Source organism: Humulus lupulus, chromosome 4 (assembly GCF_963169125.1).
Source record: "Humulus lupulus chromosome 4, drHumLupu1.1, whole genome shotgun sequence".
NCBI classification, from domain to species: Eukaryota; Viridiplantae; Streptophyta; class Magnoliopsida; order Rosales; family Cannabaceae; genus Humulus; species Humulus lupulus.
The window spans coordinates 241,393,423-241,407,310 of record NC_084796.1 but is presented as its reverse complement, the minus strand read 5'-3'; the positions used below and the strand labels follow the sequence as shown (position 1 = coordinate 241,407,310).

The 13,888-nt window shown below is 34.2% G+C and overlaps 2 protein-coding genes across 7 annotated transcripts; both read right to left on the bottom strand.

Moving 5' to 3' along the window:
- Window positions 1-149: 149 nt before the first annotated feature.
- On the bottom strand, window positions 150-10,089 carry LOC133831429 (protein SEMI-ROLLED LEAF 2). Of its 6 annotated transcripts, none has more exons than XM_062261709.1 (20): window positions 9,743-10,089; window positions 9,269-9,581; window positions 7,926-8,000; window positions 7,455-7,570; window positions 6,766-6,880; window positions 6,525-6,653; window positions 5,963-6,010; window positions 5,599-5,789; window positions 5,283-5,479; window positions 4,887-5,179; window positions 4,563-4,712; window positions 4,033-4,461; window positions 3,594-3,743; window positions 2,743-2,854; window positions 1,944-2,071; window positions 1,579-1,773; window positions 1,296-1,433; window positions 1,090-1,212; window positions 765-995; window positions 150-629 (listed from the first exon to the last, which is right to left on the bottom strand). In XM_062261709.1, exons 2-20 carry the CDS (start codon window positions 9,413-9,415, stop codon window positions 465-467), a joined length of 3,132 nt encoding a protein of 1,043 aa, XP_062117693.1. In that variant the 5' UTR covers window positions 9,416-9,581; window positions 9,743-10,089; the 3' UTR covers window positions 150-464. The 6 variants fall into 6 exon arrangements, with proteins under 6 accessions (XP_062117693.1, XP_062117692.1, XP_062117694.1 ...); XM_062261708.1 differs by having other exon boundaries at window positions 9,269-9,578; XM_062261710.1 differs by having other exon boundaries at window positions 9,269-9,482.
- A 497-nt stretch (window positions 10,090-10,586) lies between these two features.
- LOC133831428 (zinc finger AN1 and C2H2 domain-containing stress-associated protein 13-like) lies at window positions 10,587-13,485 on the bottom strand. Its single transcript, XM_062261707.1, has 2 exons — window positions 13,170-13,485; window positions 10,587-11,826 (listed from the first exon to the last, which is right to left on the bottom strand). Exons 1-2 carry the CDS (start codon window positions 13,266-13,268, stop codon window positions 11,044-11,046), a joined length of 882 nt encoding a protein of 293 aa, XP_062117691.1. The 5' UTR covers window positions 13,269-13,485; the 3' UTR covers window positions 10,587-11,043.
- Between the last annotated feature and the right edge of the window lie 403 nt (window positions 13,486-13,888).

The window sequence follows — 13,888 nt, the reverse complement described above, 5'->3', positions numbered from 1 at the left end:
GGGAATATATATACTAAGAGTATAATTACTATTATTCATTTATTTAAATAAATTGGTTTTTAATATTTTTTATCTTTGCTTTTTGTGGTATATTTCTTGTATGATCAACTCTAAACAGTAAACACATTTACCTTCATAACAACAATTAATTCATCATATGATATATAACATAATAAAATAAATAAATAAAAAATATGGAAGCTCCTTTAGTACTACAGAACCTTACAATGGCTGAACATGTTGGAATGTAGCTCCCCTACACATTCCCAATTGTATGTCACATATAGAAAAGGGTGAAGAACTAAATAAAGAATTGTGGCTGGAAAAACAGAAGTCAATATAATCTTAGCTGATCTTTGATTGTAACATCTTACTGCTGAGCTAAGAAGGTAAGCTATAAGTAAAATGAACACTTTATACGATATATCTGTCAAGTCTGTGCTAGAGTTTATCATTCTTTGGATTTAACAGCCAGCAGCCTTTAGGAAATTGTCAAATGGACTTGACGCCGGCAGTCTAAAGAAGTGGGGATGGTGCTGGTATTCAGTAGCACACTGCATAGGCGCGGCTGCAATGGGAGTTTTGCATCCATCGTCGAATGAGTTCCCATCAACAAAAGGATTTTGAGCCTGCATTTTCATTTTAGTTCACAACTTTAAAGATGAGTTATAAGGAAACTGAAAAAAGCACATCTGCAAAGCCAGCCAAATCATGAAACACATCGAAAAGGCATGGTGTTAAAAGTTTTGGGAAGTGGGATGTACCCCAAGGGAATTGGCATTGACATATGAGACAATCGTTGTCACTTCATTGGTTTGACTTTGTAAAGAGATGTGCATCAAACATTCCTGTCTTTGTTGGTCACTTATTAGACCAGACATCTTTTGCTGCTTTCCCATAAGCAGTGCTTCGCAATGTCGGGCCATTTCCCTGTAAGACACGTCGGGTGTTGTTGAAACAGATATCCTTCCAACTTGATGTGTAGTTTCTGAAACCTGCGGACAGAAGAATGTTATGACAATGTTATAATGAAGAACATTTCTTACTTTCAAGGAATATAAGTTGAGAATTTTCTGGCGAGGAGCATACTGATTCCAGAAGTTGGTTTACACTCAAATGATTGGGAATTTCCATGGAAAATTCTGGTATTTTTCTATGACTATCAAATGATTCTGCAAATGCATCATCATCTATTGAAAAAAGTGGGGCAACCTGTATAGCAACAACAATATATGAGTTCCTTCCCAATTACTAAAATGGAAAATGATATCATACCAGAGTTCAGAGTTTATTACCTCCTTAGATACACTACTTCTTGAATCAGTCTGATACATTCCTTTTGGAGTATCCATGAACAATTGCGCTCCTGGTGGACAGAAATCGTCGGGTATGAAGTCGGCGAGAATCTGTTCTCTTATAGCCGAAGACTCAGACTGCAAAAGAAGACCAATAGAGCTCACCAAATACACAACACAAGCAAAATACTTTAAAAATGACACTCTGCTCTAATTTCTGAAGTTGATAATTGTATGATGTCTGATGACAGAAAGGCTAAAAACTATAATATAGGAACTTTACCTCTGACAAATCTTGTAAGCTCTTCACTATTTCAGGAGCAAAGAATTCTCTAGTTTGCTCTTCAGTGATTTTTATCTCTGAAAGAGACTTCAAGGCCAAACAATCATCTTCTTTGGATCCATAAGCATGCGCCATAGATCCAGGCTTAACAGCTCGTAACTTGTGTTCTTCAACTAAACATAAGAATGGATCAACCTGATTCAAGAAAATTAATATATTCAGAATGTAATAAATGAAATGGAAGAAGTTAAATTACCATGAGACCAATGAAATGAAATTGTATTATTAAATCAAATTTGACCCAAGTAAATGACTTGGAAGAAAAACCATGTGAACATAACTTTACTAGAAATAACATAACATACCACTTTATCTGTAATTGCTGACTTGACAACATGAACAAGAGAAAGAATATTAAATGCTTTCAATGCAAAGAGAATCATTGATGTTGCCAAGACAAAGAGAGACCTACGACGTGATGGTGGCAATCTCCCTGCAATAAAAAGAGGGAAATTGGCTTGAGTAGAGATTAACATCTCAAAACCAAAACTCGAAATGGATAAATAAAGTAAAAGCCACATGTGTATGATCAGTCAATTCAAACAATTAAGCATCTGAAGTCCTAATCATCTATTGCCAATAAAACTATCACAAAGGTTATCATGTAGTGGTACAAGCTTAGTCACAAAATGGAACTTTTGTGAGTAGCATTGGATGTTTTCTTGTATGAAGAAAAGAAAATTGTTATAAGATGTTGAAAACTACCTACATTGTGTTTAGTACCAAATACAGGGCAAAAGATGAATGTAAGAACATTGACTAATTCATCATAAAAATGACTGGGGATTTAGTTTTAAGTTTAGAAACTAGGCTAAACACCCAAGAGGGCTCTGTCACCCTCTTCTGAGGGAAATAGATCTCACACAATTGTAATTTGCCTATCAATATATAAGCTTAGTTATTTTAATTATTTATCAGAAATGAATGTATATGATATTATGATCGTTGAGATTTATCTTTGTTCTCTTCTCTATTTTCTTATCCTCTTTATATTTTCTACCATTTTTCATGCATCACTTGATAATAACAATCAGAACACACGTAACTGTCTTTTTATGTGGTCCAATATCATGAATGAAATAAGAAACTAGTATTTATAATCACCAATGACAATAATGTTGTAGAATTTTGGAAGCTCACTGCCGTCACTAAGAGAAATGTTCCGCAAGGAAACCGCTAGCTGAAAACTACGCACTAGAACCTCATGACTGGAATTCTGTAAGACAAGAAAAAGTGTTAATGAAAAGTAAAATAGATTTTAATATAGTCAGCTGTCTAACTAATGTTCTCTGCGTTTTTTCATTGCAAGTATCATGTGATCAGTAAAATCAATGGAGCTCCTACAACTACTAACTAAAATCATGCTATCAACAGAAACCTTTTAATGAAATTATGGAAAACAGTTGTGAATGCATAAACAACTAGCAAAGCAACAGTAGTTAAACAAAGTTTTCTCAGTTAGAGGGAGGAAAGAGGATGGCGCGCTTATGGCAGAGTACCGTCCTGGCAACTTTTTGGGTTATTTGGTTGGAAAGAAATAGTAGGATCTTTGAAGAGTCCTCTTGTTCCGTGGACTCTCTTTGGGATAAAATCAGGTTCTGGGTTGCCACGTGGGTGTATAGATCGAAAGGTTTTGAGGGTGTTTTCTTTTTAAACCTTCGCATGGAGTGGGTGTATTTGTGGTCGTAATTTTTGTTTCTTACTTTTCTTTTGTTACTACGGTATTCTTCCGCCATAAGTGAGGGTTTTCAATGTTATTGAGAGGAGTTCTATTTTGACCTCTATCTCCTTTTTTCAAAAAAAAAAAAAGTTTTCTACTGAATATGCAGTATAAGAGAAAGGATTATTAGTGAAATTATACTGAAAATTGCCAACAATTTAGTTTAAGATATAACATTATAAGTAAATTTTTCTTTGAAAAAAGAAATTGACCAGAAAAAGCAGCCCCACTTTACCTTGGCTCGAGAAAACAGCAATACAAGGCTATAAGTGTGAGCAATTGCTTCATAATTCTCAGGGGTGTTTGCAGGGGAGATGGACTGTACCCAGATTGACGATAGCAAGAGACTTATTTGATGGCTGCTCAGCCTCAGAGCATTAGCCTCCTGGAATTTGACATAGATCACCACACCAAGTAAAGATCAGTTTCTAACAATTTATTGTTTATTAATGGATTTTTCATTTTCGGATATATGCCAGATACTACTTATGCCTAACAGATGTAATTGCTATCATTTTTACATATTAACAGGCTTTTAAATTTCAGGAGACAAACATGATATGATTTAGGATTTGTGAGCCAACAAAACTTGTGAAAATTGATGAGGATATCTAAAATAGTGAATATAATGCTGACTTTTTTACACAAAGAGGAAAAAAAAAATCAAATCTTACTGATTCTTTAGTTGAGCTATTTGTATTATTTTCTTCAGTCACTGAACGCTCGGGTGAATTTCTCATACTGTATGACCTAATGTAAGATGACTTCAATCTATCAAGTACCCCAGAACTGATATCATTTGTTTCCTCTACATTAACAAAGTTTTCCTGGTTGCCTTGGAATACATTGTCCTGTGACAAAAATTTCTCCTTCCTTAGCTTCTCAAAAAGAGCAGCTGAAGATGAAAAAACGGAGACTGTTCTCGAAAGCGTCCTAGGGAAATCAGAGGCCTTCTTTGAATCAGAAATCAATGGCAACGAACGAGGGAAAACTGAAGATGGCACAAGAACAACAGAAAAAATGCGGTGGGCACCAACTCTAGTTTCATGGTCCGGGTGGACCATAGCTGGGAGTAGCTGATGAAACAAAGTTTCTGGGAAAGCCTAAGTAAAACATGAACATGTTAACAATAACTAAATTATTAGTTTATTACAAGGATGGAAAAAGCTTTGAAAAAACTGTGAAATCAATTTCTTATCCTTGCCTTGTTCTGATAGGATAGACTTGGTAAGGACGCAACAATTTGAGCAGTACGGTAAACTGCAGAAATAGTAGTTCGAGCTATAACAGTAATAGTAGAGATATTTTCAAGCATGACAGCCATAATTTCAAGAATATGGCCTGCATCTCCAACCTGATAACCAATCCATTTCAGTATTTACTGTTAGATAAATTAACAATAATAACAAATTTCAGAAAAATATTTGGAATTTATGAAGACTTACTGTACTACTAGAAATGGGAAAGCAGATTCCAAATATATTTGCTAGATTTAATGCTTATTTCACAAGTAAGAAAATGAATTCACCTTGTGTGACAACTGTACTAGGCACTTATCCACAGCTTCTTTAAAACTTTTATTCCACTTTATCACATCCTCCCCAAGATTTGCATCATCAAGGGAGCAGTGTATGCTCTTTCGTAAGTGTCTCATGACATCACTTACTGCACCAATTATTTCTACAGAAGGCTCAACCTTTGCTTGTTGAGCAAGAGAAGTTGTAACGCCAACAATATCCAGTTGCATGCCAGGATGCTTAAGAACATTTTTATGATCTAAATGCTTGATTAAGATAGATAGTAAAACATGAGTATTTTGACCTGCAAAACATAAATTTGGATAGAATATAAAAGGATTACAAAAAAGAACTGGGGTCTAAAACAACAAAAGGAACTGCTGACTATAAATTATTAACTAAATTACCAGAAAAATCCATTAAAAATTGCATGTCGTTGAGAACTGGCAAGGCAAGGCCATTCTCAGCAGACCATAAATTTCCATTATCAAAGTATCGAAACAAAGACTCCAAAACACGCCTTATAGTTGTAGCTTCCTTGGCTAGCTTGGCCATGTTATGCAGGCAAACCCTTGCCCAAAAGCAGGGATTCTTGGCATCTTCACTATGAGAAGAAAAGGAAGATATGTTACTAAAACAAAGTATTTGTACACATAAACACAAATACATGTGACATGCGCACATACACACACACAAAAAGAATTTTTCTGTAAGAGAAATTACGTTGTCACATTCACTTCGCCTTTGTCACTAACAATCACCCTCCAAGAAGATACTCTTGTTGTGGTACTTGGTGAAGAAGAAACGAGTCCTTCATTCTTTCTCACTTCATGCACCCACCGATTCTGGGAATCTTCTGGATCCACCGTTTTCACCTTAGGACCTTCATAATTTTCTAACACTACTGAAACAATCTGGTTACAGAATCAAGAAACCAAATCATTAAAAGAAATCTATAACTATTTAGTCCTCAGAAAGCAAGGCAATTGGTTCTCCCATACAACTTGTAAGTAACTTTATCTTTATAGTCAAGGACTCATGCCTTAATTTCATAAAATAAATATCCATTAAGGTTAAGTATACCTACATTATCAAACTCCACTGAGATATGTGAGTTTTGACCCATATACCAAACCTACAAAGAGGAAATGAGACCATTCGATTACAAGAAGCATACGAACTTCAAACAAAATATATAATGGAGGAAATATAATGTAAAATTAAAGAAAGAAAAAAGATATGGTTCTTTGTGATCACTCTTTGCAAATGAACAATACAGTAGAATTCTTTCTTGTAGTTTCAAATGAAAATGAAAGCACATAAAATGCTTGAGCTTGATCCTGTATAAAGCAATTTAAGTAAATATCAAGATCTACCCTAGAAGCTCTATAGCAATATGTGAACTTTAAGTGGATATCTACACTAGAAGCATTACTTGTGAATACCTTCTGCTTTTATAGCATGATAAATTACTAATTATCCAAACATTTAAGCCATTAAGAAGTGGGCCAATACGATATAACATTCTAACAAGTACTATGTTTTTGTTTGTTTAGTTCTTCAGGAAAAAAAATGTAGTCATTTTCTTCATTTCCTGAAGAAAAGCAGGTTTGGCACAATCTTCAGTTTGAAAAGACCACAAGCAATACCATTGAAGAAAGAGCTTGGAGTCCAGCTGACCGTAGACTATGAGCACGTTCATCTTCTCCCACCTCTTGAGCTAATTGGCAGAGTAGAGGAATAAAGCCTTCTAGGTTAAACATGTATGTCCCATCTCCCTGCAAAATTTGATAAGGTGATCTAAATTTGACTTTAAGTCATTTAGGCTATAACTGAATCTGATAAGCAGATAACTTTAAATTGTATGGTAAAGAACAACCAAGGACTGACCTGACTATTTACGAAGTCAAAAAGAGTTTGAGATCCTATAATTCTCATATCATCTTGCCGTGATTGTTCAAGCAGGGCATGCATGATACTGAGTAAGCTACTAGCCAACAGAGGCCTAAAAAACACTTGGAAGAATAGAACAACTCTTTAACTTGCAAATATAGGGAAGAAAAAAAAAATCAAACATACATCCATTCAGAGCATATAAGCAATTTGTACCATCTGGGAATGTCTGATATAAATGTTAAAGCCTAAAAGTAACAGTAAGTCAAAAGTGTATGCATCAAAGAAAAATTGAACTGCCTAATGACAGATAGTGAATCCAAGTCAGACAACACTTACGCAGATTAATTATATTTGGTCATAGCTCAACTACTTCCAACCGAAAACACAGTAGAGCAATACTCTACTTTGTACTATATCTAATGTAGCTCCTTGAGCATACATTTGCCTTTTCATGAACTATTTACTCCTTTGTTCTTATTCATCAAATAAAGTAAAAAAAATGCTTTTTCTCAGAAACCAGAAAAGCCTCACTTAAAATTAAAATATGTGTCAAAAAATAAACAAAAGGAAGATAATAAATGGCCTCTTATGGAACAGCATGTCAGCATCTGAGACAATCTATGGAACTGGAAGGCATTGAAAGAAAAAAGATAACACACGGAATGAGAGAAGAACTAACTCACATTTGTTCCTTGCAAGATATCAACAATTTCCTGTAAATGTGCATGACAATTTTTGCAGATTGAAAGTTCTCATTTCTCATTTCCTTGTAACACCTTTGTTCAAGGGTATTTGCGATCTGATCAACAGATTTAAAACTTCTGTGAGAAAGAGTAGAAACAGTTCCTCTGTAGATATTTATGAGTTAACAGTATAATTTCCTCAATTTGTAAATATGTATATACAGTACTGAAAGAGAAACATATTATATTCACTAGCAATTGAAGTATCAATAATTTTTACATTTTGTGACTTTATATATAGTTCATTTTACGTGGTCAAAATGTTGCTGACACTATCAATTGAAAGCTTCCTTCATTTTTCTTAGATAACACAAAGGATTGTTCTGTCCCCACCCTCCTCTTCTTCTCTGGTACAATACATGACTTCTGTAATAAAGTGTACTGAGGTTTCTTCACAATATATCAACATACCTTTGGGATGCGCAAAGGATTTTTAGCAGCATATTCGCACAACTTTCCAATCCTCCTATCATTTGGTCCTTCTTCCTGTAAAGTAAAGAATAATCTTCATGTAACATAATATATAAGAGGGGGTGGAGGAAGGTATAGAAAATAAAGAACACTGTGATTAGAAAAATCAAGATTCTTTAGGCACCCACTACATTCACTACAAATAATAGTGAAAAGTATGAATTCATCAATTAAGCGCATTGCTTGCAAAAAGAAAAGTGCAATTTATAGATTTTTCTTTTGTAAAAAAAAAAAAAACCTTGATTCAGAAATCAGATTTCAAAGATTTATCTACGAAGTTGTACACTTATAATTAAAGAATGACTTTTCCAGTGTCAACAGGACCCAAAGATAGCTAAGTACTATTTTCTACAGTCTGCTGAACGACATACATGCTAAAAAAAGTGATTGTATAAAGCATTAATCAATTGCACTATGCTAGTTTCAAGTACCACTTCCATATAATTCTCGTGCCCATATAAATAAAGTGAATGACAACATTATAAATGTTAGGGTAGGAAACCATTCGGTACCTGTGTTTTTGCAAAGTATCATTTTGATACCCTCTGATTTCAATAATGTCATATGGTACCTTGTATTTTAAAATTGTATATATGTGGTACTCTAAATTCAGATTTAATTAATAAAATTTTATAAATTTAATCAAACTGCTGTCAATTATGTAAGTTTCAAATTTAAATTTAATTACTTAATTACATATAACTGATGACAGTTTGATCATATTGATAAAATTTTATCTATCAAATCTAAGTCTAGGGTATCAAATATGTATAATTTTAAAATACAGAGTACCATATAAGCATTATTGAAAACAGAGGTATCAAAATAATACTTTGCAAAAACATAGGATACCAAATAAGTAAATTCCCTAAATGTTAATATAAAAGTAATTCACATCATTAACGAGAGGGTTAAAGCTCAAAACATTTAGACTGAAAACTAATGCATTCATTGCGCTCTCTCATCTTTTTTAGCCAAAATATCCACTTAACCAGACAAAATGATGACTAACCAGAAGGTGTGACAAAACGAGTGCGAATACATTATAGGATAAAAAGAGAAGCAAGTCAAGGGTAATTCTTATCAGCTGCTCACAATTTTAGACTACTTGTTGAAAAGTATTATTAGACTGCACCACTAATGGTATTAGCCTTAGTTGTATCATGTAATGTACTACAATCTGAGATAACAATTTTCAAAGTGGAAACTATCAGCAAACATTATTATCTTGACACAAACCAGAAAATTTCTGAATACCCAAAAACACAATGAGCTTCTTGTACCTGGTTTCGAGGAAAAATATCTGCAATGAGCTTCTTGTACCTCTTTACAGGCTGTCTAGACCTTGCCCGCATAGCCGGGCAGAAGAAACAAAGACTCCCACAAGCAGGCAAAACTTGCCTTGAAAGAACGCCCTCAATAGAGCCCATTTTTGCGTTGTTAAACTTGTACACCCCAAAGACAAACGATTGGCCTTCAAAACTACACTTTCTTTCCCTTCAAAAACCGATTGAGAAAACTCAGTTTTTGGTCAATAGAAGGGAAAGAAAGGGTCAAAACTCAAAAGGGTATCCTCAAAAATGTATAACCAGCCTGCTATATCAACAAATTTCTCGTCATAAAGCTTCTAATTCAATCATAACCCAAACACGAAAAAAAAAACACAATGTACCTTCCAAATTCAATAAAAGGGGTATCAGAATTCAATGATCTTTAAACGAATTGATCAATAACTTAGATTAACCAAAGAAAATTACCTCGGATTATGCCTAAAAGAGCAGTCCAGAGGCTGGAAATGCCTCTAAGTCATGTACAAGCAAATGTACCGTAAATTCAGCAAATTCTACCGCAAACTTCTTATGCTCTGTCTCTCTCTCTTCTCTCTCTATCTAAATCCAATCCAATTTTTAATTTTGATTTTTTGGGCTTTGTTTTGTGATGTTACACATAAATGCTTGTCCGCCCGGCGCCTGCCAATAATGATTGAAAATGTCTAACATGTTCAACGGAAATGAGTAAGAATGGGACCCATTTCCATATGCCAGCGTTTTAGAAAGTGCTACCCCATAATTCACGCTCATTACCAACGTACGATAAAGCTTGGAGATGATCACAACCGTTGGTTAAATTAATGTTCGAACACAAAGATAGACGTGCTGCCTCGACAGTTACTTACCCGCCTCTTTTGAGTTTTTAAAGTAAACAAATTTTGAACAATATTTCCTACTAAAAATGAAAAAAAATAGAATTAAGTTTGTTTGTCTGTTTTCAAGACGAATGAATCAAAAACTTGAAAGAAAGAAAAAAAAAGTACGCTTTTTAAAAGGCATTGTAACATTATTGTTATTGAGATTTATATGCTACAGCATTGAATTTATTAGGAGACATAAAAAGATGTAACTTCTTTCTGTGTTATTATGATTCCAGCTGTTGAAAAGCAATTTTCTTTTTCTTTCTTTCTTTAAATATGGATGTATTTGAGTACCTATGTGGATCTTAATTAAGGAGAACATGTCGGTGATGTAGTTTAGAAATCTTAGTCAACTGTTCTTGTGAAGAAAAAACATGTGTAGAGCTTTTCATTGATGACATGTTATTGAATGCACTCAACTAATAGTTAATATAAATTCTGAGAAATTTTTCATAGTTGAAAGGAAAGTACTAAATGGGCACTTCGGTAATGTACCAACTCCTTCAAACTACACATAACTGAAGAGGAAAACGCTCAAACAGGAAGGCATGAATGAATATAAATATATTTGCAATTTGAAACACTTTGTTTTTTTTTTCCTGTTCTTTGAATTCAAAGGACAACATAGCTAGGTCCGACTTCAGCAACTCAAACCACTAAACGAATCATGAGCTAGATTTGACTTCAGAAGGTTAGTCCAACATGCACGATTGGCCATTTTGAAGTTAAATACAGTTCGAGGAAAAATAATTGACTGACTGCTCCAGAGACTTCTGCATTTGACAACCTCGGAACCATGGAATCCAAATCTAATAGAAAAGAATAAGAATAGCTTCACTGGAAGTGAACTTGTATTGACATGATCATCTACGCTCGTGAAGTACCGCCATGCTCCCTCTCAACATGTTCTACAAGTGCAACAGGATCCCGGAATCCTTTACTACACTTGGGGCATGCATCAATTGTCACTTTCTTTCCCCCTACTCTGTTACCACCACCCCTTTCATGGACTTTCTCCACATGATCCACCAGAGTTGTAACAGAAGAAAACTTTGCACCACATTGCGGGCATACCTCCATCTGGTCATTGCTATTACTGCTGCTACTGCTCTGTCCCACACCATCCTTTGTAATCTGCCATTTTTGGCTAATTTCATTGCTCAACTTTGTTACACTTGCTTCAGCAGAGGCTCGAACACTAGATGCAACATTAAGAAAGCTGGAAGCCCACTTTGAAGAAGTTGTAGCAGGAGCCCTACTTGGTTTCTGCTCCTCTTTCTTACTCCTATTTAGAAGACCCATAAATCCAAAACTTGATTCTGGTTTCTTTGGTCCAGGACATTTGTGGTCAGGTCCAAACCGGTGCTTCAAACAATGGTCTACCAAGCAGTCCCTGCACTTGATTGTGTTTGAAAAAGTTAGGATCTCCTTGCATCTGGGTACTGGACATGTTTTCTTCTTCGTGACCCTGTCATAATTTGAGGGATCACAATCAGTGTTAACATGTGTCTCCCAAGTAATATTTGCGTCCTCATCAGGATTTAGACGAACACCTTTGGCGCAGAGTGGACAAATGACAACAGTGACATCGTTTCTATCAGCCTTTGGACAATGATGTTTAATGTAACTACGATGCTCCAAACAAAACACCTGCCCAATATTTTGAAATAATTAGTAGAACCAATCAGAATAATACAAGAAGAGCAGAAGCAATGGAAAAAAGTAGAATGAAAAGGCATGTATAAGAAATTCTCTTATTATTGAAAGATAAAGATAACTGTATAAGCCAGAAAAAAGAAAGGCAGCTATATGCCGGATGCACAATTATCTCCTCCATGTTTTATTGCCAATTTAACATTATTGCATCTCCCAACTCCCCATTCACAAAAATTGCTTTCTAGAGGTAACTAAAGATAAACAGATATAAATTCAACGAATGTCCAAATTGACACCATGTAGATGAAATTTATGATTCTCAAAAAACAAAGGCACACGCTAAAAGTAACCTGGTCATAAAAAATTAAAGAGTAAAATAAAATCATCACCATCTACATCACCATTTGTGAACAATAATGGCCCAGGCCCTCTTTTCCCATTTGAAAGCAAAGAAAGAGCCAAAGTACCAAACATTAAAAATAACAGAGTTTGATATACTTTTAAGGCAGACATACTTGAGTCTAAAAGGTACAACTATCAAAATATCATTAACTTAACTGCAAATTACGAGTATCAAACCCATAAAAAAGCCAGCACTAACTAAGAATATGATTATAGAAGCTGTTATGAATGTTACATTCAGTAAAAGAGATACGAAAATTATCATTGATAATTGAATTAGGCACAAGCAATACATATTTATAGAACACGCAGAGAACTAAAGAACAAATAGGTTGAGGACAAGACAAGTGGCTAGAACTATTAACTGTAAAAACTAACTATAACTAAATCAACTAACTTAAAGTCTTAATACTCACTCCGCATTGTAACTTAAGCTAACCTGCCTTTATATCAAGAAAACCATTGAAGGTATTACTAACATATCAGTTATTTACTCATTTTCATCGTCCAAGAAAATTTTGGAGGAATTAAAACAAACCAAAAGTTCCATATTCCCACTGCAACCCTTCTACAATCTAAAGATTCTTAAAAAAATAAAAGGGCCTTTTCCTTTTAGGGTACAAAAATTGAAACATACGAATGAACCTTATATCAATATAGACCTATAAATTACACTAATTGGATAGTTTTTCTTTTACAATCCTTTTTCTTTTATATCACAAACAAAGCATAAAATTACTATAAATATATCACCTTTCCTTCTATTCTTTTCTGGGTCACTCTCAATTTCCTTATCAAAACATATAATAACCCAAATCACTTTTTGTTAGTGGATACAAAAAAAAAAAAAGCCATTCTACCCAATAGACCATAGAAAACTCAATAAACTCTACACACGCACAATTGTGAATAACATAAAGAGATAGAAAACGGACCAGGCGGCAGCGATCACAGGTGAAGGGTAAGAAGTCGATCTGTTTGCATTCTTCAACGGAGCAATGCTTACCCAGATCAGGGAATTCTGGAGTTCCCATCGAAAATTCCAAATGAAAACAATAGTGGAAAGGAAAATTGGTTTTCAATTCGATTCAGGAAAACTTGAAATAACTGGTTTTGAATCGTGTCGAGCGCTGATTTTACGCGGATATGTAGCGAAGAAGGGGACGAAGACGAGAAACCCCGCGGAATCAGAAGAAGACTCCAAGCCCAAGAGCCAGGAGTCGTTCAAAGTCACCAAATATTTTGTACTTATTTTTTCAAAAATATATATTTATATTCTATTCTATAATACTATTTTATCGCCCATTGGCTCAATTGACATTTTTTTCTCAAATATTAATTATTTATTACTAGAAACAAGTAATTATTTTTCTTTTATTCAAACACGGAAAAAAAAGTGAGAAACACGGAAAAAAATAATTAAAAGTAACACTTGGGAATAAAATAAAATTATTAGTGGGTTTCAAAAAAAAATCTTTATGTCAAAATATGAGTAATTTAAAATTGTTTATTTAAGAAAAAACAATCCAATCCAATATTATGATAAATTAGATTCATGTTATGGTGTTGGCAATACCAATACAACTTAATTATTAAATGTGCTAAAAATAAACTATTTATATTAGCATGGTACCCAATTTTTATTTTTTATTAC